General features: G+C 38.5%; 1 protein-coding gene across 2 annotated transcripts in view; it reads left to right on the forward strand.

The window, feature by feature from the left end:
- The window catches only part of RABGAP1L (RAB GTPase activating protein 1 like), a gene marked incomplete at its 5' end in the record, with an annotated part of 560,236 nt that overhangs the window by 363,929 nt on the left and 171,624 nt on the right, over window positions 1-24,683 (forward strand). For both annotated transcript variants that reach the window (XM_080920559.1, XM_080920560.1), the window contains one exon: window positions 1,034-1,177. In XM_080920559.1, the coding sequence (XP_080776685.1) occupies window positions 1,034-1,177 (144 nt within the window). The remainder of the gene's footprint in view (window positions 1-1,033; window positions 1,178-24,683) is intronic.

The following is a 24,683-nucleotide window of genomic DNA, read 5'->3' on the forward strand; positions in this document are numbered from 1 at the left end:
ACAAAAATGGTTTAGTCTCCCTGTCTTTCTGTCACTGTGCTTCTCTCTGTCTCTCTCTCTCTCTCTCTCTTTCTCTCTGTCTCTGTCTCTCTGTGTCTCTCTGTTTGTCTCTCTGTCTCTCTCTCTTTTTCTGTCTCTCTCTTACACCCCCCACACCCACACACACACCCACACACACACCCACACACACCCCCACACACACACCAAGATAAATAGAATTGTTAGGAGCTATTTGTCTTGTATTGCACTCTTGTACAGTTTTATTTTGTCATTTTTTATATGATCACTATTGGGTTCTTAAATAAATTTTTATTTTTTATTTATATGTATGTATATTATCTGAATGCATTTATATTTGTATTTGGGTAACCATGGTGGCCAGAGAGGGTAGCATATCTCTTGGAGCTGTTGCTGCAAGTAGATGTGAGCTACCTGATTTGGGTACAGGGAACCAAACTCAGGTCCTCTGGAAGATCAGAAAAAGCTCTGAACTCTTTAACCATCTCCTCAGTCCACAGATAGGTTTTTATATCTGGTCATATTTTATAGTTTTCCAAATGCTCAAACGTATTCTAAAACCATACTATATACCTCAGATAATGTTGTTTGAGGATTTGCAACATTTACAACAGACCAATAATAAAATCATCTAATGTTTATTAAAAACTCAGATGAAATTTTGGTCTGTAAGTGTGAAGATATATTTCATTTCTAGGTTGGTAGGAGGTGAATCCAGCCTCTTACCTTGGACTCAATTTTCATTAGAGTGAAGGTGTTCTGAGAGAACAAGATTTTCCCAAGAAGCAAGAGCTCTCATGTTAGCAAGGATAACCTTGTAACAAGTCTCTGCATCCACACTCATCTGTCCTGTGTCAGTCCCCATCTCCTGTCCTCACTTCTGTGCACTGACATAGCAGGCTACCAGTTCTAGAATGCAGCTCAAGCACACCAGAGAGCTTGCTGGATACTGCACTTGCTGCAACAAACAAAGCTGCTCAGCAGCCACCCCTAACCCTCTCCTTTTGACTCCTAGGAGCAGCTGCCAGACCTGCACAGTCACTTCTGTGATCTGAACCTGGAAGCGCATATGTATGCATCCCAGTGGTTCCTCACTCTTTTTACTGCCAAGTTTCCACTCTGCATGGTCTTCCACATCATTGACCTTCTGCTGTGTGAGGTACTGTTTCCAGCTTTCATACCTATGGCAAAGTAGAAAAGTCTGCTTAGAAACAGTTATTTTCTTTTTTCCATAGTATTAACCCACACTCATGGACAAAAATTTTATTTGAATTTTTAATAAAGATTAAATAATTTTATTGTTTATCAGGAATGAAGATATTAAGGCTTGCATAATTTTCACAAAATAAAATTACGTGGCTAAATATATGTAATTATATTTCAGATAAGCCTTTATCTGTAACTAATATATCACTAGTGTATCTTTTAAAAAGAGTTAAATAAATACAACTAGAATTGGGATTTTACTATTGATACACTTATACTACAATAGGGAATACGAATGAGCCCGCCCCTCCCCTCCACCACCCTCCCCCAACTCCTCCCACACCACCACCCCTGTAATTAATTCCTTCATTTGTTACCTCCCTTTGTGTATGTGGTATTTTGGTTCCTCCAAGAAAGAAAAATGATAAACATTTTAGATCATGAGTTCTTCTTTCCTGTCCTGTCCTCTGCTCTTCTCCTCTTCCCCTTCCCTTAGGACGGATGCAAACCTATTGCTTCATGCATGCCAGACAAGTGTTCTGCCACTGAATTACAGCCTCATCCCACTTATATTTTTAGGCAGAACATGTCAATTATTTGTTTTTAAAATATTTTTGTTGTTTGTATTTGTTTACTTTATTTATTTATTTTTAGTTCCTTAGTTGACTGTATATATTTTATCTGTTTTCTTTGGGGTAAGTGGTGTGAGGATGGAACCCTGCCTCATCCATGTATATATTCTACCACTGATGTACACCCCCATGCATACTGTCTCTCTCTCTCTCTCTCTCTCTCTCACATACATACACACACACACACACACACACACACACACACACACACACACACACGCAGCTTGCATCATATTGACTGTCAAATGCTAACATATATCTTGATGACTGTCTGAAGAGCTGGTTTGCTGGGCCAGGCATGGTGTCGTACACCTTTATTCCCAGGACTTAGGCAGAGGGAGGCAGCGGCATCTCCATGAGATTCAGGACGGCTAGAACTACATACTGATACCCTGTCTCAAAAAGAAGAGCTTGCTTGGTGAAAAGGAAAAATGTATATTTAAATAAAAGTGTAAATGTACACAAAAGTAAGAGCACCCATCTTAATCACTTTTGGCATCAGCAGTTGAACTTTAAAGACAGAATTAGAAACGTGCCTAAGCTATACAAAGCCCGTCATTCCATATGTAAGCACTGATGACTTTGGCTCTCAACGGCTTGTTATTAGTTTCCTTGTATCTGAACTTTGGAAGCGTTTTGTAGGTGAGGAAGGGCTGATTCATTTGTGAAGTGTTTAGGGAAGGAAGAGTTGATTGTTTTACCAGATTCACAGAAAGAGACCTTGAATCTTGATTATGTGACAGTGACTGATATTGGTGAATAGCACATATATTATTCTATTCATCTTACTTATAAATTAGTCTAAAGTGCCATTGTAAATGTAACTAGTGGAAGAAGGCAAAGAAATCAAAACCTTCAATATGCTATAATCGTCAGTATACACAAGGAAAACATGGGCATTTGTGCAAACATCCTTCTCTGACTGATTTATTCTGAATGGGCCTGGCTCACATTTTAATATAGTGCTTGTTAAAAAAGAAACCTAATTTAGATGTTTGATTACTATAATCCTAAAACTAGTTAATACTCAAAATTAATTTTGATAAGTCTTCATAGGCATTGTCCCACTTTATATACTAGTTAAAAATAGTGTATCCTTTGGTTGGTGGTTTAGTCCCCAGGAACTCTGGGGGGTCTGGTTGGCTGATATCCTGTAACCTCTCATGGGCTCTTTTTCTTCTAAGAATAGATTTCCTCAACTAATTCAGTAATTTCTAGATCTATTAATATTACAAAAAAAATAATTTTTTCTTTTGGCTGAAGAGTTCATTGTGTATATATTCTGGATTTTCATCACCCATTCATCTGTTGATGGACTTCTAGGTGGGGTACATTCCTGGCTATTGTGAATAACAAAGTCATGACCATGGGTGTGCCTGTGTCTCTGTGGTAGCCTTTAGAGTTTTTAGGATGTACCCAATAACAGTAGAGCTGGGTAATGCAGAAGTTTTAGTTTTATGTTTTCAGGTAACTGCATATCCAAATTTGCTGCTCTGTTGCTGGGATAAACACTGTGACCAAAGCTCTATGGCTTATACTTGCTGATCACAGTCTGTCACTGTCCTGTCAGGGGCTCAAGCAGGAGAAAAGGCAGGAACCACAGAGGAATACTGACTTGCTCTGGTTTACTCAGCTTCCTTTGGGATACAACCCATCCCCACCTCTCCAGGGGAACTGCTCATTTTAATGAACAGCCATGAAAATGTCTCCCTGCCAACATTTTCAAAGACCAGTCATGGAGGCTATACCTCAAGGGAAGTTCCCTCTGCAAAGTGGCTCTAATTTGTGTCTACTTGATAATAAAGTGGGGGGCAATAAAAAGAACAAAAACCCACCAGTACACACTGATTTCCCTGGTGGCAGCACTGAGATTGCTCCAGATCCTCAGCTAACATTTGTTTTGTTAATGGAGGCCTTTCTGACTGTAGTAAGGTGGAGACTTAAGGGAGTTTAAATTTACATTTTTTTCTGAAAGATAAAGATGTTAGATATCTCTTAAAACTTTATTGGCCATTTGTGTTTTCTCTTTTAAGAAGGGTCTGTTCAGCATATTTGTGAATTTTTGATCATTTATCGATCATGATTTTGTTTTTTGCATGTTTAATTTTTGCAGTTCTTTATATAGTCTAGATACTGTTAAATATCCAAATCTGGGCAGATTCTTCTTCCATTCTGTGGGCAGTGTTTTTACTGTACTGATTCTCCCTCACCTGTGCAGAGCCATGTTGAACTCACGTAATCCATGTCAATGTCTCATACACCTTTGGGATCCTTTCTACCATGTTCTTACCTTACTTGTCCTAAATAGCTTTTCCCTAGCAGGTTTAAATTAAGCTGATTGATCCATCTTGGTCTGTTTCTGTGTGTGATGGTAGGAGACACAGATTTTTTTTTAATTGAACAACTTTATTTAAAAAAAGATAAATGTACAGATTTTAAGCATTTTTGCATAAAATATATGAATACATTTTTGTCAGTGCTTGAGTTTTTTTTTAAAGGTTTGATATTATGCATTAAAATCTTACTAGTTACAATGAGCATAAAATACATGTAAAACAAGATGTAACCTGGATATAGTCAAAGTTTTCTTGGTATGTAAAGATTAATCATAATAGTTTTTGATTTTCTTTTCTTTTTTCTTTTTCTTTTTCTTGAACTTCACGCAGTCTGTGAGTTGTTTCTGGGGTGTTCAGAGCTTTCTGGGGTTAGTATCCCATTATCAGTGACTGCATATTATGTCTGTTCTTTTGTGACTGGGATCTTATTTCATTCTGTTGTATGTGGCTATACATATCGCCAGTACAATTTGTTGAGTAGGGTACTTTTTCTCTAATGTATTTTGTAAGAGCTTTGTAGAAATCAGTTAGATGGTCAAAGATGTATACATGTCTTTCTGAGTCCTGTGTTCCCTCCACTGGCCCACATGTGTTCATTACCAGTGCTCTGCTGTCTTTGTCACCCTATAGAGTGCTCTCCTAAGGTCAGCATTTGCTATCTGTGTCTTTTGTGTTTACTTACGAATTTTAGAATTGTCTTTCCTAGTTTTCTGAAAAATGTTCTTGTAATTTTGATTGGGATTGCATTTGAGTCTATAAGTTGATTACTTTGGTAACACGGCCATTCTTACATAATTGATTCTGCTAGTCCAGAAGCTTGGAAGGTCTTTCTGTCCTATAGTGTGTTGTGATTGACCCTCTGCTGCGCCCAGACAGACCACACCAGGCAATTACGGTCCCACGTGGAAGAGGTTTATTGGGGATGATGGAGACAAGGAGGAGAAGAGAGAAAGGAAGAAAGAAAAAGAGGAAGGGAACAGGAGGGTCTGCCTTTTATTTAAACTGTGACATAACTGCTCCCAGGTGAAGGTGGGAACCAGTGTATGCTGGGAATGTATGGCCATTTCCATGGCAACAGGTGTTCAGGTCCCTGTCAACTGCAGGCAACAGGGCTGCTGGAGGTGAAAGTAGTTCCTGATACTAGCAAAGTGTCTCTTTCTATTTCTTTTTCTTTTTCTCTTTCTTTTTGGTGTATTAATAGAGTTTTTACTGCAGAGATCCTTTACCTCGTTGGTTAGGCTTATTTCTGCACCTGCATAGCTTTCCAAAGGTCGGTAGGTTATGGTTCTAGCACCATGGTTTCTAAGGAAGTGACAGAGTAAAGTAGTTCTTCAAAGTAAACTCTGTGAGGAACAGTATATTAGAGCGCCTTGGTGTTCACTCTTTCCGCTAACTCATCTCTGTCATCTTTGTCAAGGCTTATTTTGTAAAAGAGGTTTTGAATAAACTTTGACTTCCTGCCTGTCTGCTTTTTCTCTTTGCCCCTTTCCTTTTTCTAGTTAATAAAATATTTATATCAAAGGCTATTTTTTCCTATGTACTAAATATTCTAGTGGAAGAAATAGTCTTAAGTAAACTATATACTGGGTCTTTTTTTATATCTCTTTGTAAGAAAACTACAGATCTTGATGATTGTCATTTATTTTTATCTTTTTTTTTTTGCAAATCAAAGTCTAGGGAATTCTTAGACAATGTTGATTTTTTTCAGTCATTCTAACAAAAAATACTAGACAATAATACTAGACAGTAAATGGTTTTTCTCGAAGACCCTTTTATAAAGTGAAAAGATGACATTGAGTTTGACTTTCCTCCTAAGGCAGAAATTGTCATGCCATGTGTTTACTCTTCATTCTGAAGTTAGGAACACAAAGGGATTTAGCAAAAAGGAAATACTTGTGCCATTTTGGCAGTAAAACTTTAGTTTTCAAAACCTCCTATTTGTTAGTAATTATATTTAGAATACTTAAAGCTGGCTGTATGGTGGCCTGTGTTAATTTTCTAGTTTGGTTGAAGATGTGTGGCAACAGTTATAAATCAGAGTTCTGAAGTATACTTCTTATACTGAAAGGAATGCACTGTCTGTAAACATTTAGGCACCAATTAAAAGGGAAATCATTTTAACCCCTGTTAATGTTTGTTTTTGAGAGAAGAAGCCTTCTTTTTTTTCTTTCTTTTTTTTTTTTTTTTTTTTTTTTGTTGGTTTAACAAAAACTTAGTATAATGTTTCCTCACAGAAAGAACTTGTATAAGGTACAGCACCAAGATCAAATAAAACAGAAGATCATCTGCATTTCAGACTGCTTCAGGCCCTTTCTCCCTGAAGGATAATCAGTAGCCTGATGTTCAGTATCATACATTTGTTTGGCTTGTTTTTGTTCTTCATATAATCATCCACATAAGCTTCCTGTATAATTTCATTTATTCCTGACATATTTATAAGATATCTTTATATTTTCCCATCTAGATATGGCTTATCTTTACTGTAACTACACTAAAGCTTATCCATCCTCTGTTATGTTGTTGATAGCCTTAGAATTGTTTCCATATTAAGGCTGTTAAGTGTGGCTGAGAGTGGTCCATTGCCAGGCTTGGGTGTATGTACACCCTCAACCTGAATAGATACTGTGGAATGTATTCCAACTACTGTAACCATTACCTTTTGAGTTGTTTTGTTCAGTATAAGTATTCCTTGTAAAAAGGGGAAGATTTTCGTTCTGTTTTTAGATAGGTAACCCTGGGTCAGATTACAATTCACCAAATGCAATAAAAAGAAACTCGTCTGGGGAAGAGATTGACTTGACTTCTGAAATTACATAGAGATAGGGACCAAAGGCTAGATCTTTTTCTTTTTCATTTTTTTTCCTTTTGTTGAAAACAGATTTTTTTTTTCACATAATATAACCTGATTTCTGTTTACCTCCCTGCACTCCTCCCGGTTTCTGGTCTCTGGTCCTCTCATTTGCATCCACGCCCTTTCTGTCTCTCATTATAAAAAGCCCTAATACATCAGAATTGAATAAAACAAAGAGAAGGAAAATAGCCCAAGGGAGGGCACAAGAAACAGAGACCCCCTTGTTTTTACACTCAGGAGTACCGACCGTACAAACATTAAACTGGATGTCATAAGAAATATGTAGAGGACCTGGTGCAGACTTGAGCAGGCCCTGTGCATGCTTTCTCAGTCCCTGTCAGTTCATATGAGCTTTGCTCCTGTTGATTTAAAAGGCTTTGTTTCTTGGTGTCCTTCATCCCCTCTGGTTCTTATATCCTTTCTACCTCCTCTTCTTCAGTTTTCCCTGATTCCTAAGGGGAAGGATTCGATAAGACTCATCCCAATTAGGGCTGAGTGTTCCAAGGATTCTCACTGTCTACGTAATGTTTGTTGTGGGTCTTTGTATTTGTTCCCATTTACTGCAGGAGGGAGCTTCATTGATAATGGCCAAGGTAGACACTGATGTATAAGTATATCAGAGTGTCATAAGGGCCATTTTATTGCTACTTTCTTTTTTCAAGAACAGTAGTATTTGGTCTTACCACTTATTAATTTGGGCTATCCAGTCTTACTACTTATTAATTGGGCTATCTGGTCCCAGGTTCTTGGTCACTCAAGCAGCATCAGGTATGGGATCCATCTTATAGTGTGGCCTTAAGTCAAATCTTATATTGGTTGGTTATTCCCACAAGCTTAGAGCCACCATTGCCTTAGCATATTTTGCAGGCAGGACAGTATTAACAGTTATAAATAATTTTATCAGGTAGTAAGTCTCTGATCAGAGGACTGTGGCTGCCTTGGTGTTTGTGCTTCTCCTTTGATAACATGCAGAGTACCTTCTTGTACCAAAGACACTTGTACCAAAGAACATCAAGGTGAAGGCTCTCTGTAGGCACCACTCAACTTCTCCATGTTCAGTGAGTTACACAGATGTTGTTTGCCCAGTGAGACCTTGCTGTCAGTTTGTGGAGATCAGTCGATTATTGTCTTGGCAAGAGCCTGCCTTGTTTGGGGATTCCCATGGTATCCTTTGTCCAACAGCTCAATTAGATATAACCCAATCCAGTACTATAATCACTTTTGTGCATTTATGACAGAGTCATCCTTATGAGGAAAATCATGAACGAATTCACGTTAGAAGAAGGAAGATGGAGACAGTATAAAATGAGTTAGCAGTGCAGATCTTGATCCTTCTGGATACTGTCCTCATGTTAGTTAACCTGCCTCTGGGGTTTTAGTTATAATATAAGACTGTCTCTTGGGTATAAATAAGATTGTGGCAAAGTATTTAGCATTGAATATCCCATTACTTATCCTGTCCCCCTTGTGTGGTGCTCTGAGCATCTGAGAGCCTTTTACTTCTCAGTTGCTTACAGTAGCTAGTCTTCTTAATCCAAACTTCTTTGGTAAAACAAAATTTAATCAATGGCCTTAAGAGACGTTTCTTTTCTTTTCCTATTGATGATTCAAATAATCCTCCAAATTTTTCTTTCCCTTTCCCTTGACTGTTTTACAAAAGAAGAAGGCAAACTGCACAAGTTCTCTGAATCTTGACAAGGTAACTGACAGGGGGTGTTTGAAGTTGACTCTTTCTAGATAGTTCAGTTTTAGAGTATAAAAAGGTATTCTGCTTTATATAGTAACTTGATATTTCATGAAATTTAAGGAAATCGTTGACCCTTTGAATTAGAGTGTGTCTTCAGTGTCTCCTTTGTTGTCAGAATGATGAGAAAATGACACTTCTATGTTATCTGATTAAATACAACCAAGGATCATCTTCCTTTCAAGGAAGTTTTCTGATGTTAGTTGAACAGATGCATTATATAACATTCTCCCCTTTTAGCCCCAACACCTCCCACCAAATTAATCTCCTCATAATAAGATGATATAATAACAGTTAAGACCTTTGGAAAGAGTAAATGATTCTGAAAATCCTCAAGTAGTTGGCATATGTGCATAAAAACACAGATAATAACTACTTTGTGTAATCATCATCAACAACAGCAACAAAACTTGTTTAGACCTTATTTACCAGTGGAAGTCTTCAGAACCAGAAAAACATTCTCTCTAAAATCTCATTCCTGAATCATGGAATCATCCTTTTCCACAGTTAGCACCTTCAATACATATAGGCTTGTACACAACACCTTAATAGTAAATTTAAATATGGAACTAAAGTAACTGTACAATAAAAACTATAAAACAAAACTGCAACAATCCTCCAGCATTCATGCATTAGACAATTTAGTATTATTAAAATGACAAATTCAATCAACTCTTCATTAAAGTATCATGTTATTTTTTTTACCAAATATAAAAAGCAATCCCAAAAGACGAAGGAAGGAAGGAGGGAGGAAGGAAGGGAGGGAAGGAAGAATAAAAGAAAAAACAAAGCTGTAGGTACCACAATCCCTAATTTCAAACTGCTACAGGAACTGTAATAACAGAAACGTGGAACCAGACACATAGACAATAGAACACAGTATAAACTCAGAACCCAATAAACCTTGCACCTGCAGCCCCTTAGCAAAGGTGCCAAAAAATACCACCTCTGAAATAAATGGTTCATGACACCATTTTGTCTGTTTTCTTAAAGGTTTATTTATTTTATGTAAAATAATACACTGTAACTATCTTCAGACACACCAGAAGAGGGCAGCAGATCCCCTTACAGATGGTTGTGAGCCACCGTGTGGTTGCCGGGAATTGAACTTAGGACCTCTGGAAGAGCAGTCAGTGCTCTTAACCATCTCTCCAGCCCAACACCATTATGTCTTATCCTGTTCTGTACAAAACACATTTATTGAGCTAAATTAATAGAAATAAACTTAAATCTAAATGTCTTACACTGTTCCATTTAGTTGCATGTAACAGTAATGGAAAAAATAGACAAAACTGTTGTCCTTATGATATTTTTGTTCTTAGAATAGTCAGATATTCAATAACTAAGAGGACCATATAGTATATTGGCCAGAAAGTATGATGGAGAAAAATAAAGACAAAAATCAGCAGAGATGGAACTGTTTGACATTCTTCCGTGAATCACACACATTGCAGTATTTAAAATGGTATTGTGGTGCATTCAGAGGCTGATGGAAACTAATTAGGAAGCAGAGGCAAATATCGGGAGGTGATGGTTGATTGGACCAAGGAAGTGGCAGTGGAGGAGGGGCGAGAATTGGTTGTATGGGGCACCTTTCAAAGGTTGAGGCAATAGGATGTGCTGGTGGGTGGCTTAGGGCAAGTTATTCTTTTTGATGTAGTGAAGGGGAAGAGCCTCAGCTTTGCCATGCCTGTTCTCTCAGGAGCATCTCCCAAGCAGCCTGACTAGGGATTGCTGCTCTGGCATTCTAGAGTGACTAGGGAATATCACTACTACATTCTCAGCTCTGACAGCTCAGGTTACAGGGTCTTTGTGGTGTTTTTTTTTTTTTTTTTTTTTTTTGTAAACACTGCTGTGATGCTCTTGAGTACATTTAAAGTCAAGGTTGGTATTAATAAATTGAACGAGAAGAGTGTAAGAAATACGATAGATGAGCAATAGGAGAGTAAACACTTGATACTTTACAAAGCTGCGTGTTTATTGCTCAGAGTAGGAATGTTATTTTTGCTTTCAAAACTGTATCAAATTATTTTGAAGATCCACAATACTTTGAACATGTTCAATAATCCAGTGTTGGTTGTATATTAGTTCTCATGTTTATAATAAGAATCACTGCTTTAAGTTTTAAGGTAACAGATTGTTTTTGTCATTTTCATAAACATTTCTCAGTTCCTAGCTAAAGTAAATAGTGTTACTTTTCAGTATTTTTTGTTGTTGTTGTTGCAAAAAAAAGGGGGGGTCTCATAATAATTAAAGTAGGTACATATGTATTGAATAAAGTAAATAAGCATATTCTTTTAAATTTATGATTAAATATTTGAAACTAGTGTTGACTACACTAGAAGGTGGCTCTTGATAAATATTTATTAAGTAAACTTCTTACGCATTTCAAAGACAAACTATTTTTTCCAGCCAGGGATGCTACTTAATTAGAGTAGGGAGTGGAACAATTGAAAAACAGGATTTAATCTTTACAAATATAGTTTAGTTCTTAGAGCTAAAATGCTTACTGTGTTCTAAGTAATTTCACTGTAATTTTTTATAGGCAGCATTTTTAATAAAGGCAGTATGCAAGCTTGACCTATATAAGTCATTTTAATGATTACCTGCAAAACTGCATGGAATATTTGCGTGCTTCCCAATTCTCTGGAAGTTGGGTTGTAAAAATGCTTCTTAACTAGTTCTCACTGAAAGACATCCACTGTAGTTGTTAGTAGCAGTGTCTTCCTTATAGAGCAATTGTATTGTGTCATAGAGAAGTGATTAACATTTAGTATCAACTGAAGGTAGATGTGTAAATGAGGCTATATGGGAGAGAAGCTACTTGCATTTATCATTCTGTTTTATAGATAGCCAAGTTTAGCTGATAAATATCTGGACATTCCTTTTTAAGTCTCGAAGAATGGTATGCTAAAAGGTAGGCGTTTGTGGGTGACACACTCTACTAAAAACTGCATACCTTGTTTTAATTCACACACAGTACTGCTTTATCCATCCCTTATATAGTTGGCCCATTTAGAAAAAAAATGTAAAAAGTTCCGATTATTCTTGTATTTCAGCTCCACAGAAAATAAGCAGGTTTTTAATTTCTTTCTTCAGACAAAAGTAAGTTACAAAAATAAATCAGTGTTTGCTTCCCTGTTAAGGTTGAGATCTTATCAATTCAGTCTGCTGGCATCTCCGTCCAGAGCTGTGAGCTTCATAGCTCAGGTGGCTCCTGCTCTGGCAGGACTTCTCTGTGGTAAGACATTTCTTGGGCTGCTTTGTTTGACCTTTTAACCAAACAAAGATTTGTTCTGTTTTATTTTCCAGGGCCTCTTAATTATAGCTGTAGGCTATAGAATTACTAACCATCTGTCAGCCTGCTGAACCCAGGTACCTGTACTAAGGTTGCCATTGCTCTAGGTGAAAGGGGCGCACTAGGACCTCTGGCTTCCTGTTTTTTAGGCTCTCACCAGAGCATTGAAAAGCTCTGCTGTTTCAAATGTCCACTTGACATTTTACCTCTTGTCCACACTCCAGTAGAGTAACTCACTTTGTTCTTCATTTCTGAGGACTAATGCAAGAAAATTTTTACATAATTGAGTTTAAGTTTTCTATTTGTGCAGTGCTTCCTTGACTTAAGAATCGGAGCTGGTCTGTTTGTTGTTTCTTAAGCTATCTAATTGTTTCTTATGTAAGATGCTTAAAGCATTTGGAAGTGTAATTAATTAAAGCATGTCTACTTGTTCTTCTAGTATCCCAGTTAAGTAGGTACATAGCACTTCAGACAGGGATTTGGATTTGCTGATTAACAAATACACAAGGTTCTAGTTTGCTCATAAGAATTTTCAGTACAAAGAAAAGAGTGCCTCCTTCATGACAGATCTTGTATGAGTGGAGAGGCTGAGGATTGAGCCTTGGCTTTGAGCATGTTACACAAGCAGTCTCCCACTGAGCTAATTAGGGTGTAACTGACTTTTCTTTTACTCCTGCTTTCGTTTGTTTCTTTATTTAATTTAATTTTATTTTTTACTTATTCACTTCACATCCCCTCTTAGTCACCCCTTCCCACAATCCTTCTTCCTCCATCTTTTTTCTCCTCTGAGTACCCCCTCCCCCCACCCTGGTAAATTAAGTCTCTGAGAGGCAAGGTGCTTTCTCTCTTATTGAGGCTGGATAAGACACCCAGTTAAAAGACTATATCCCATACACAGGCAACAGCTTTTGGGATAGTCCCCCAGTCCAGTTTGGGACTCACATGAAGAACAAGTTTCATATCTGCTACATATATGCAGGGAGGCCTAGGTCCAGCCTATGGAGCTAGGTCTGTGGAGGCTAGGTATGTTCCACGGTTGTTGATTTTGTCTTTGAAAGCTCCAAGGGTCCAGGTTAGTTGACGCTGTTGGTCTTCCTGTGGAGTTCCTATCTCCTTAGTGGCTGCAATCCTTCCTCCTATTCGTCTGTAAGAGTCCCCAAGCTCCATCCACTGTTTGGCTCTGGGTGTCTGCATCTATCTGTCTGAGTCAACTGCTGAGTGGAACCTCTCAAAGGACATCTTGCTCCTATCTGCAAGCATAACAGAGTATCATTAATAGTGACTGAAGAATGGATAAATAAAATGGAATACTATTCAGCTATTAAAATCAAAGCTATTTTCAAAAATCATGAATTTTGCAGGCAAATGGATGGAACTTGAGAACATCATCCTGAGTGAAGAAACCCAGTCCCAAAAGGACATTCATGATAGGTACTCACTTTAAAATGGATATTAGCCATAAAACATAGGTACCCTATTACACTCCACAGACCCAAAATAAGCTAAACAAGAAGGAAGGCCCAAGCAAAGAAGTGTGAATCTTACTCAGAATAGGGTTCAGGATTAGGAGTGGGGAAGGACAGGAGAGATGGGAGATGGCCGTGAAAATGAATGGAAATCTGCAACTAACAGCGGTGAGCAGGTGTCAGGCATCTGCAGGATGAGACAGAGACCTGGGATAAGGGAGGTGCCCAAGAATCAATGACGGTGCCTTTAGCTGTAACTCACTACAATGAGGATATGGAACCTGGAGAGGCCACCTCCTGTAGCCAGGCAGGAACCCCAGTGGACTGATAGAGACAGCAACTCACCCACAAAAAACTTTGAACCCAAAGTTTATCCTGACTACAAGAAATGCAGGCATGAGGATGGAGCAGAGACCGAAGGAATGGCCAATCAATAACCAGCCCTACTTCCTTCTACTTTAAAAACAGGATGACCTCAACTCACTCTTTAGCCCTGCTAGGCCTTGAAATTATGGTCCTCCTGCCTCAGACTTTTATGAAGAATGGATTACAGGATTGTACCAGGATGCCCAGCTTCTAGGTTTTTTACCTGGCACATCTTCTTAAGACTATTTATTTATTAGTAGTAACAAGACTTTCTGTGAAGAGATGAGTGGTAGAGCCCTAAATACTATTAAACTAGCAGTTTATAAACTCTTCCTTTTATTACTAATTGGAATCTAAAGACATTTTATCTAACAGTTTTCAACTTGAAAATTAAATAAATTATGATGAGCTGAAACTATTACTGAACATACTTAAACAAGTCAGCATTGAAACACACTTAAGTTTTCAGGGTTCTGAAAAACAGCCTTTAGAACCACATGTTTCTCTGCCTGCTTACCTATTCAAGGATGTGCTAACTCTTGCTCCAGATCACCCACCCCCAGCCCTTCTCTTTCTTATAGTTTCTTTATGTTTGTGTCTGGTAGTAAGTTACACAGAAATTTTTGAAATGCCGCTTTTGAGATCCCCTTAATGTCAGATACGTCTAAACTTAAAAGCTGGATCACAGACCCACAGTTACTTCATTAGTCATACTATTAAGTCTTAAAAATGTGGGGAGGGACTCTGTTTTCTGAGTTCCACTTACTCATTAAGGTCTGCAGGAAACCCTCTGGGGTAGGGAATCATTGTGAGACTTCGCTACACGCTGCTCTTACGGAGCACTAGCCTCTGCTCAGCCGCTCTTTCTTGGTACATAGGTGCTTCCGGCAGAGCTCTCTTCTTGTCCTCCCATGGGATCTTCTCTCTTCTGTTTTCAGCCTTTTCTGCTTCAGGCTCCCTCTTCTGAGGTTGGCAGCCTGCTCTTCCGTTATTTAGTTTGACCTGATTTTACACTGGAGAGTGTTTCAGACCTGGAGTTAAGCCTTCACATTGGTCTCAGGATATACCATAAACAAGTCAGAAACAGCCTTAATGGCCACGATGATGGCTTTATTTCAGGAATCGCTGCTAGCAACTATTTCATGAAGATTTTTTTTATCCTAGTTAGGAAGTGTTCAGTCCTATAAGGGGAAGGAAGAACTTGAATTTTCCAAAAAGGGGTTGATAAAAGAAGAAAGAATGCAGTCCTGACTTATCTGATATTACTGTTGGATTTCTCTCTGCTTTTAACACCTAATTACCTCATTCATTTTTGAGACCCTTGGTAACATATATCTCAATACTGTTCTGCTGACAGCCAGACATTCCTTCAGTTAGAGTAGGCTTAGTGTGAGAACAATAGGAATGAAGAGCAGTCTCCTGTATCCCTCTGTGTGAAGTAGGAACAGCAAGAGAAAGTGGGCCATGCTGAAACGTTAGCCACAGGTAGCACGGTGGGCTAGTGACAGATCCGAGGCCTTTTCATGGAGACTCTGCATCTCTGAATCTTTCTTCATAAAAGTGTTTAAAATGACTTTAACATCATGAGGAGCTTTTAAATATTTTTGGCAAAGATAATGCAGAGTTTTATTTGAAGTTTACCAACAAACTTTATATTTTACCTACTAAAGATCTCCAGCTTTGAAATCTCCAGTAGATTAGATACCAGATAATTCTTTGAATCAAATTGAGTTTCTTCCATTCACTTTAATCTTGCAAACTGTAGAATTATACCAACTCAATACATATCCATTAAATATTCATGAGTTCAGAAAGGAATTTTGGACTTAATCTTGTTGATAACGCCATTGAAATAATTGATACATGCTTACAACAAAGTACGAAATCAGTACTTTCCCCATTTTTCTTTTTTTAAATGTTATTTTTACAGATTTATTTACTTATTACATTAAGTACATTGTAGCTGCCTTCAGACACACCAGAAGAGGGCATCAGATCCCATTGCAGATGGTTGTGAGCCACCATGTGGTTTCTGGGATTTGAACTCAGGACCTTTGGAAGAGCAGTCAGTGCTCTTAACCACTGAGCCATCTCTCCACCTTCCCCCCCTCCAATATTTCTTTTAGGGAACTATACTAAGGGTTTTAGAACAGATATGGCCAATTCAAATACACAAAAGAGAATGAAATAGACTAGGTACAGAACAATGAAGAACATCAACAAGTTGGCTTTGTGATGTTGTTCTTTATGTGTTATTTATATATCTATATCTGTACATGGATATATAGCTATATAGTACTTAACTGAGGAATTGAAAGTTGAAAAAATAACTTATGTATTAGAGGTCAGTTGATTTTAAGCCAGGGTGCCAAGGCAATTCAATGAGGAAATATTTATCTCAAAGAATGATTGCTAGATAACTAAATATTGACATGTAAAAGAGTAAATTACATCTGCACCTCACAGGGTATACATGAATGAATTCAAAATGGAGTGTGCAGAGATCCAAACATAATACATAAAGCTATTGTGTATCTTAATGGCTGTGGGTGATCCAATGACTAACTGCCTAAGAAACTCATGTCAGCTGGAGAGATGGCCTAACAGTTAAGAGCACCGAACTTACCACCTCTTTGGCCTCTGTGGGCAACAGGTAATCATATAGTGCCCAGGAATTTATTCAGGCAAAACTCTCACATACAAGAGAGAGTGCGAGGGGGGGGGCAGAGAGACAGAGAGAGAGACAGAGACAACAACACAGAGACAGAGAGACAGAGAGCCCATAGCACTAGCAAGCAAAGGGGGTGGGATAAAGCTGGGAGTATGTAGTGCAGTGGGCAGAGTACCTGCCCAGCATGTGTGAGGTCCATAGGGCTCTGAGTTGGATATACACATGTCGTCCTCTCTGTGGAGGAAAGTGAAGAGCAAGAGGGAGAAGCAGGGGGATTACTGAGTTATGTAGGTGTGGTCCTCTTCACGGAGGAGGGGTAAGACATTGTATTCCTTTCAGTTCTTTGAATTCATTAGTGTGCAGGATTCTAAGAATTAAGATAATAGTTGAAGGTAATGAATTCAGAGAAATAGATATGGTACTGGAATATCTAGCAGTGTTTCTTTGGTTGCTGTGTTTTCAGTGTTCATTCCAGAGTAAAAATCATGGTGTGCTGACTTTTTTCAAGGCTTTTTTGGTCAGATGTTACCATGAGCATGTCAACAAAGCCAAGCTGACAGAGAACAGACACACATTTTTAACAGCAGAACTTCCTCAGCAATTCTATCTTGATCTGATTTGTTTCACACCAATGCATGACCAAATTGTGATTGAAAACAGGCATGAGGATTTAGGAGAACAAATGGAAACCTTTTAGATTTGGCAGCCAGAATGAAGGTGGGTTTTCATTTTCCCATTACAAAGTATTTGGGGGTTATTAAAATGTTCACACTCATTGGGCTAAAGAAAGTTTATAATCATTAGTAGTGTCTCTTTTTCTAAATTAACTCAAGTTCTCTTTTTTAAAAAAAATTATTTTATTTGTATGAGTGCAGTGTAACTAGTGTGCCTGAGACACCAGAAGAGGGCATCAGATCTCATTACAGATGGTTGTGAGCCACCATGTGGTTGCCGGGTATTGAACTCAAAACCTCTGGAAGAGCAGTCAATGCTCTTAACCACTGAGCCATCTCTCCCGCCCAAAAATGTGTATCTTAAGTAGGGAGAAGTCAAAAAAGGTCATCCTATTCCAATCCTGGACCCAAGTTGAATGAACTACCTGTCTTATATGAGTCTGCTTACATTTAATAAAACCACTCCGATATACCAAAGTGCAAGATCTTTTAAACTTGGTTATCTATATTTTGTTGTCAAATAAATAGATTTAATCACAGAAAGGGGAATGGTGCCAATCATATAGTCTTTTCTGCCTGGAAAACTCAGACTCTCAGTCCACCCTTCTCAACTCCTTGGGGTCCCCAGCGGGCTCTGGGTACACAGGAGTTGAGAACCACAGCGTCTGTACCAGCCCCTCACTATCTTTCACTTGTGGAAACATGGGCTGGGACCCTTATCTTGGATTGTGTTCTGCCTTCCCTGAACAACATGCTGGTAGGTCTCTGGTACTTCAGCAACAAGGCAAACAGGCACATAACCTGACCGGTGTTTCTTTGTTTTTTGAGGAAAGATGATATAGTTTAGGCTGGCTTGGGACTTGCTGTGTAGCCCAGCCTGACCTCAAACTCATACTTTTCTCCTCCTGCATTCCTAAAGACTGGATGCAGGATGGTATGGTGTATGTATTACCATGCCTGTCTGGGAATTTGCTGTTTTTGTAAGTCTAAAATGATTAAACATTGATCCTAAGAACCAACCACCTCTGATCCATGCTGAGGACTGTATGCTATTGCGTCCCAGTATTACTGTCTGAGGCTATCACTATACAAGGCACATGAATAAAATCCCTCTGGTGTCTTCTTGACATAATTATTTTGTGTACATGATGTATCTGACAAGCAGTGGCCCCAAACTAGAACAGCACTGAATTGCAGACCAGTCTGTTGTTAAAGCCTGCACATTTACATATTGCTGCACAGTAAAGCCATCTTTGTCTGTGTTGTTTTTGTCACATGTTCAAGAAAATGTGTCTGTCCTAAGAGATTAGCCTGTTAGTCTTGTCTTTCTTTCCTCACAGCCAGCCCTCTCTATCTGAGGGGTTTTTTATCCCTCAGTTAGGGTAGTGCAGTTACATAGGAGTGAAGCCGCTGAATGTTAAAGTCGTGGTGTTCACAGGGCAATGCTGATGGTGTTATAAAGGTATCTGAGACACCCAAAATTATAGTGGTATAGGACCAATAACCCTGTGTCCTTAAGAACGAATGCTGAACTGAGCATGCTAGTACATGCTTATAATCCCAGCACACAGGGACCGAGGCAGGAGGATGACTTACTTGAGCTCCATAGCCAAGTCCAAGACCAGCCAGGACTATATAGTGAGATCTGGTCACAAAATAAAATAATATGCTCATTGCTTTTGTGAATTTTCCTTTAGCTTGTGTGTGTTACTTACTTTGGGAAGGCACATGTGCCAAGGTGTATGTGAGAAGGTCAGAGGACAACTTTCTGTCGTCAGTTCTCTCCTCGTGCTCTATGGGTCTGAGTGCTTGAACATAGGTCCTCCGCCTTGGCAGCACGTGCTGTCCCTGGGGAGCCACCTCCCCATCAGTGGCGGTTCTTTTAATCTCTTTTTGTGGGGGAAGAAACATGTGAACAATTTATGCAGGGTTTTCAGACTAGATTTTTCTGCCATTTTTCTGATGTGGTTTCTTAAACTTGGTGAAAATACATAGAAAGTGTTCGTGTGTTATATTTATTATGATAATTTGACTTTTAAGATTAGGTTGCTAAATCTTCAATTTAGAATCTCTGAAGGTTTAACGAGATTGAAAGGGAGTGGAAACCAATGATTATTTAATTTGGGATAGTAATATAAAATTGTAAGATTCACAGTAGGAACGAGGCACCAGGGAAAACCTAGACTATCTTAAAATAAGATGTGGACTTTGTAACTCATGAATTCAGCATCTAGGCTACCAGAAGTGCTGGTTTAAGAGAATTTTACCACATTTATTTATTGAATAATTAAAATGTACTAATAGACATATTGATCATAAATACAAAAATGTATGTTATCATAGGAAAATCCAAATTGCCTACAATTATTTTTTAATTTATTTTTAATAAAATTATTATAGCTCACAAAATTTGTTACATAATAATATATGATGAATATACATTTTTTTTCTTTCTTTCTTTTTTTTAAGAAGGACTGAGGCTTCCACATTTTGGCCTTTCTTCTTTTTGAGCTTCATAAGGTCTGTGAGTTGTTTCTTGGGTATTCAGAGCTTTCTGGTGCTAGTATCCAATTGTCAGTGACTGCATACCATGTGTGTTCTTTTGTGACTGGGTTATTTCACTCAGGATGATATTCTCTGGTTCCATCCATTTGCCTAGGAATTTCATAAAGTCATTCTTTCTCATAGCTGAGTAGTACTCCATTGTGTAAATGTACCACACTTTCTGTATCTATTCCGCTGTTGAAGGGCATCTGGGTTGTTTCCAGCTTCTGGCTATTATAAATAAGGCTGCTATGAACATGGTGGAGCATGTGTTTTTGTTATATGTTGGAGTATCTTTGGGGTATATACCCAGGAGTGGAATAGCTGGATCTTCAGATACCTACAATTTTTATAATTAGAAAACTTATTTTAGATTAGGAGTTTGAAAATGGTTTAGATAATAACTGGAGCAGAGATCTGAGAGATGATTAGAAGTTTTACCTATGGATGGTGGAGGCACACATTGAAGTTCTCAAGTGAAAGTGTCTTAAAGTAGGAACTTTAGGACACAGAGAGCAGTGGGCCAGGGAAAGGGGGAACCAAATGGCAATACTTTAGAGCCTCTCATGAGCCTATGGGAGTCATTCCAACTGCATTGGAAATCATGTTACATCTCAGTCTCTCTGCCTCTCTCTCCCTCCCCTGCCGTGTGTGTGTGTGTGTGTGTGTGTGTGTGTGTGTGTGTGTGTGTGTGAGAGAGAGAGAGAGAGAGAGAGAGAGAGAGAGAGGTGTAAAGGTTAAGACATGTCACATGAGTCTGTTTTTCCTTCCACCTTTATATGGGTTTTGAGGATCAAGCTCAGATTGCTGCCGAGCTTGTATACAAAGCAGCTTTACCTACCGAGCCACCTCATTGCCCACCTCACCCCCCCATGGATGATCTTAAAATGTACAAATAATTGCAAGGTGTTACTTTGATGTTTCAGAGATAAATATGGCTATAGTGAATGCAGTTAACAGAATACGGAGGCAGGTGAAGGCACTACTGCTTGGGAAGAGGTATAAAGGTGGTTAGCTGGGTTTGTATAAGGGCAGGTGAAAACTTGAAGCTTGTTCTTTTAAAAATAGATCTGTGGTTGTGCTTAATAAAAGAACATAACTAGTCTTTAATTGAAAATGAACTAGCTCTAAAGTAGCTACATAAATGACAAGCTGTATAGGATTTAGAGTAGTGTCCAACTGCTGAAAGAAGTTGTAGTTCTGACATGTTATGGAGTTGTGAGAGATTGGGAAGGCCTAGGAGGAGTTGTACAGGAGAAAAGACAGTGGAAGTACAGTATTCACATAAAAAATTCTGGAGAGTATTTTAGATACTGAAGGGAGAAGAAAAGAGAAGAGGGGAAAAGACTGTCTAGGACCCTGCGTGGATAATCTACTGTTGCCTGGAAGTTGCTTGACAAAGGCTTTACAGATTTAGGAGACTTGGCACTGTATATAATGGAGTTCAGCACTAGGGGAAGATTAGAGACTGATATTAGGGCATGAACATAAAGAAAAGCTAGTGCTTTGCCACTTAGTCATGGTGGTTCACATCTGTCATCCCAGCTCCTGGAAGTAGACTCAAGATCAGTAGTCCACGTCCAGTGTCAGCTACATAGCAAGTTTCAGAACAGTCTGGATACATGACATCTTTCCTTTTAAAAAATATTGCTGAGTTTTACCTACAAAAAAAAATACTTCTATAGGACTGTAGGAAAATGTTATGTCCCAAAATTCTGCATGTCTAACAGCTGGGGATATTGCTTAGAAAAGAATTGTGAAACCTGCTTATTGTTACTTACTTTCTGAAACTCTTTCCATTTCTTATTTCTAATAACTTTCCCATTTAGGAAGAAGGATTTAGTAGAATTTAGATATAACATTGGAAACAGCCAAACTATGCTACCTTATCCTTACTTTACCTTTAATTTTCATTTTGACCTTTGATTCTGTTATAATTTATAATGTTGATAGAAGTTGCATTTATGATGTTCCCTTTGTGTTTGGAAGGAGGAAGGAGCGGCACTTTATGTTTCCAAAAATGATATCGTCTCTAACACCATGTCTGCTGGTTGCTGGGCCCTGCCAGAGGGGCTCACAATCTGCTGTTTGATTTAGCATGTCTCCAAAAGTCCTGTTATGTCTGTGATAGTTTAAGAGACCTTCTGGAATTAGGAATACAGTTAGGTGATGATAAAGACATAATTTCCCATGTGCTGTAGTGGCCAGTATCATGAATTATCTTTGTATATTGGCATGTTATATTGTTGATGTTTTTATTACATCCTAATTTTTATGCTTACTTTGAATTTGTACAATAATTCAGTTCTGTTAATTTTCTCTTTTAGTATTTATTCTTCTAGTAATCTTTGCTGGACCATAGGAGTTTTGTTAGGATTTTAAATAAATACCTTTTCTAAAAGTTTTTACTTCTAAACAGACTTTTACTAGAATTTTTCTAAATTTTCTAAAAATTATTAGACTTTTTCTTTTAAGGGGAGGTCTTATTGATTTTTGTTTCCTTATGTAATCTGTTCAACAATACTGAATCAAAAGTAACTTATGTCTTCATTTTTAGTGAATTACTAAGAGGAGGACTTTTAAAAAAATTTTTAATTAGATACTCTCTGTATTTACGTTTGAAATGTTATCCCCTTTGCTCACCCCCTCCCCTTCTCCCCTTCCCCTCCCCCTCTACTTGTCTTTGCAAAGGTGCACTAGCTCTCAATCACCCTCTGTACCTCAGTGCCTTGGCATGCCCTACAGTGGGAAAACGTGCCCTCCCTGGACCAAAGACCTCTTCTCATATTGATGCCAGACACTGCTATCTTCTGCTACATATGCAACTGGAGCCATGGGCCTCTCAATGTGTGCTCAATGGTTGGTGTTCTAGTCCATGGGAGCTGTGGAGGATTTGGTTGGTGGACAGTGTTGTTTTTGTCGTGAGGCCACAACCCCCTTCAGCTCCTTCATTCCTTCCCTCCCCCCCCCAGCACCCTCATTGGGGTCCCCGTGCTCAGTCTGATGGTTAGCTGAAAGCATGCTCAGCTGCATGACTCTGGCAGAACAGAACCCCTAAGGAAGCGCCCCTATCTGGTTCCTGCCAGCAAGCACCTAAGAGGAGGACTTTTAAATTATCTGTTGTTGTTATAAAGCATTTTTTGCACAACATAAACAAATTAATATGACAGTGTGTTCATATTACAGTTTGTAATTGAATTGGGGGATTTTTTTTTTTTTTTTTTTAATGAATCCTCTTCTAAAACATATGTTTTAGCTGTGTGGCTTTTATCGCTTTTCTCATTTTATCACTTTTCTCATTTTTATTGCTTAATACTGCCATCTGCTGGTTGTGAAAAGCAGGTCATTAATCTGAACCACTGGGTAGGATAGATATGACATCTATGAAAAATGCAAAACAGATTAAATAGAAAGGACAGAATTGAGGTTGGTGACTTGGCTCAGCAGGTAAATGTGCCTGCTGTCAAACTGATCATCTGAGGAGGAACAGGGGGACACAAGTGGTAGAAGGAGAGAACCGGCCCCCACTCCCTGTTTTCTGACACCACATGCATGGCTTCACGTGTTTGTATATGACCACCCCATACCCAAACACAAAACAAATAAATTATTAAAAATTAAAAACAAAAAAATTCTATTTGAAACATGTGGTTTTGGTCTTAGAGTAGCAGTTATCAACCCAGAGTAAATAATTAATCAACATACGTTTGTTTAATTTGTTCTTGGGTTTTTGGTGTGTGTGTGTGTGTGTGTGTGTGTGTGTGTGTGTGTGTGTGTTTGTGTGTGTGTCTACATGGGTACCTTTTCTTCAAGTTGCTTTTTATCAGCCACAGCCTCCTGAAAATAACTTGGTTTCTCAGCACCTCTCATTCCTTTTGTGTAAGAAGAGTGTTTAAAACATGGGTTATTGGGCTGGCTGGAGAGAGTGCACAGAAAGCTCCAACTGTTCTCCCAGAGGGCCTGGGTGCAATGCCCAGGATCTACCTTATCCAGCATTTTCAATACCTAGCATTTACAAATATCTGTAACTCCAGACTCAGGGGATTCAATGACCTCTTTGGTAAGCACATGATATCAGGCGTACATGCAGGTGCAACATCCACTCATATAAAATAAAATAATATTTAAAAATTAAATACAACAGCAAGTAGAAAAGCAGTGTTGTAAGGATCAGATTGGTTAGTTCCTGTCACATACCTGGCACAGTCCTTCCTTTTCGCAGATGTAATTTTAGTGAAACATTATTTTCTATGAATTTTCTTTTGCATTATTTCAAAAGAAATTATTTATGAATCAGATTTTAGTTGAGTGTGGTGGTCTACATTTCTAGACCCAGCATTTGGGAGGCAGAGGCAGGTGGATCAATGTAAGTGGGTTCCAAGATAACCAAGTCTATTTTAGAAAAATAAAAAGGACAAGGGAGTGGATGATTAGAATCTAATGTTGCTGCTCTGAGGTTACAAACTCTCACAGCACACATTTCTGCAGCAGAGCTTCTGAGAAAGCAACCAACAACCAACTGGTCCAGATCCTGCTTCCTGCTTCCTGCTTCAGGCAGCCCATTTCTTATAGCCATTGAAATCGCACCCCACACTACTTCTTAGTCTTTACTACTGGCACTAATGTTGTTTGTTGTGTGTGGTAGAATTTTTGTCTTATTAACAGTGTTAATCTCTAGCAACATTGTTAAGTAAATGATGTGCAAGATCTAATTATTGTTCTTTAAGCACTGTGACTTTACATTCTAGAAAAATGCATTGGAACATTAGATGTGAGGCCAGTACACATAGTAGAGCTAGAAGCATGGGAACTGGGCAGCATTTGGGTGTCTGGCTGTTTTCCTCAAACTCTGCTTATTTTCAATATCTGTTTCTTCT

The sequence above is a fragment of the Micromys minutus genome (genome assembly GCF_963924665.1).
Source record: "Micromys minutus genome assembly, chromosome: 1".
Taxonomy (NCBI): domain Eukaryota; kingdom Metazoa; phylum Chordata; class Mammalia; order Rodentia; family Muridae; genus Micromys; species Micromys minutus.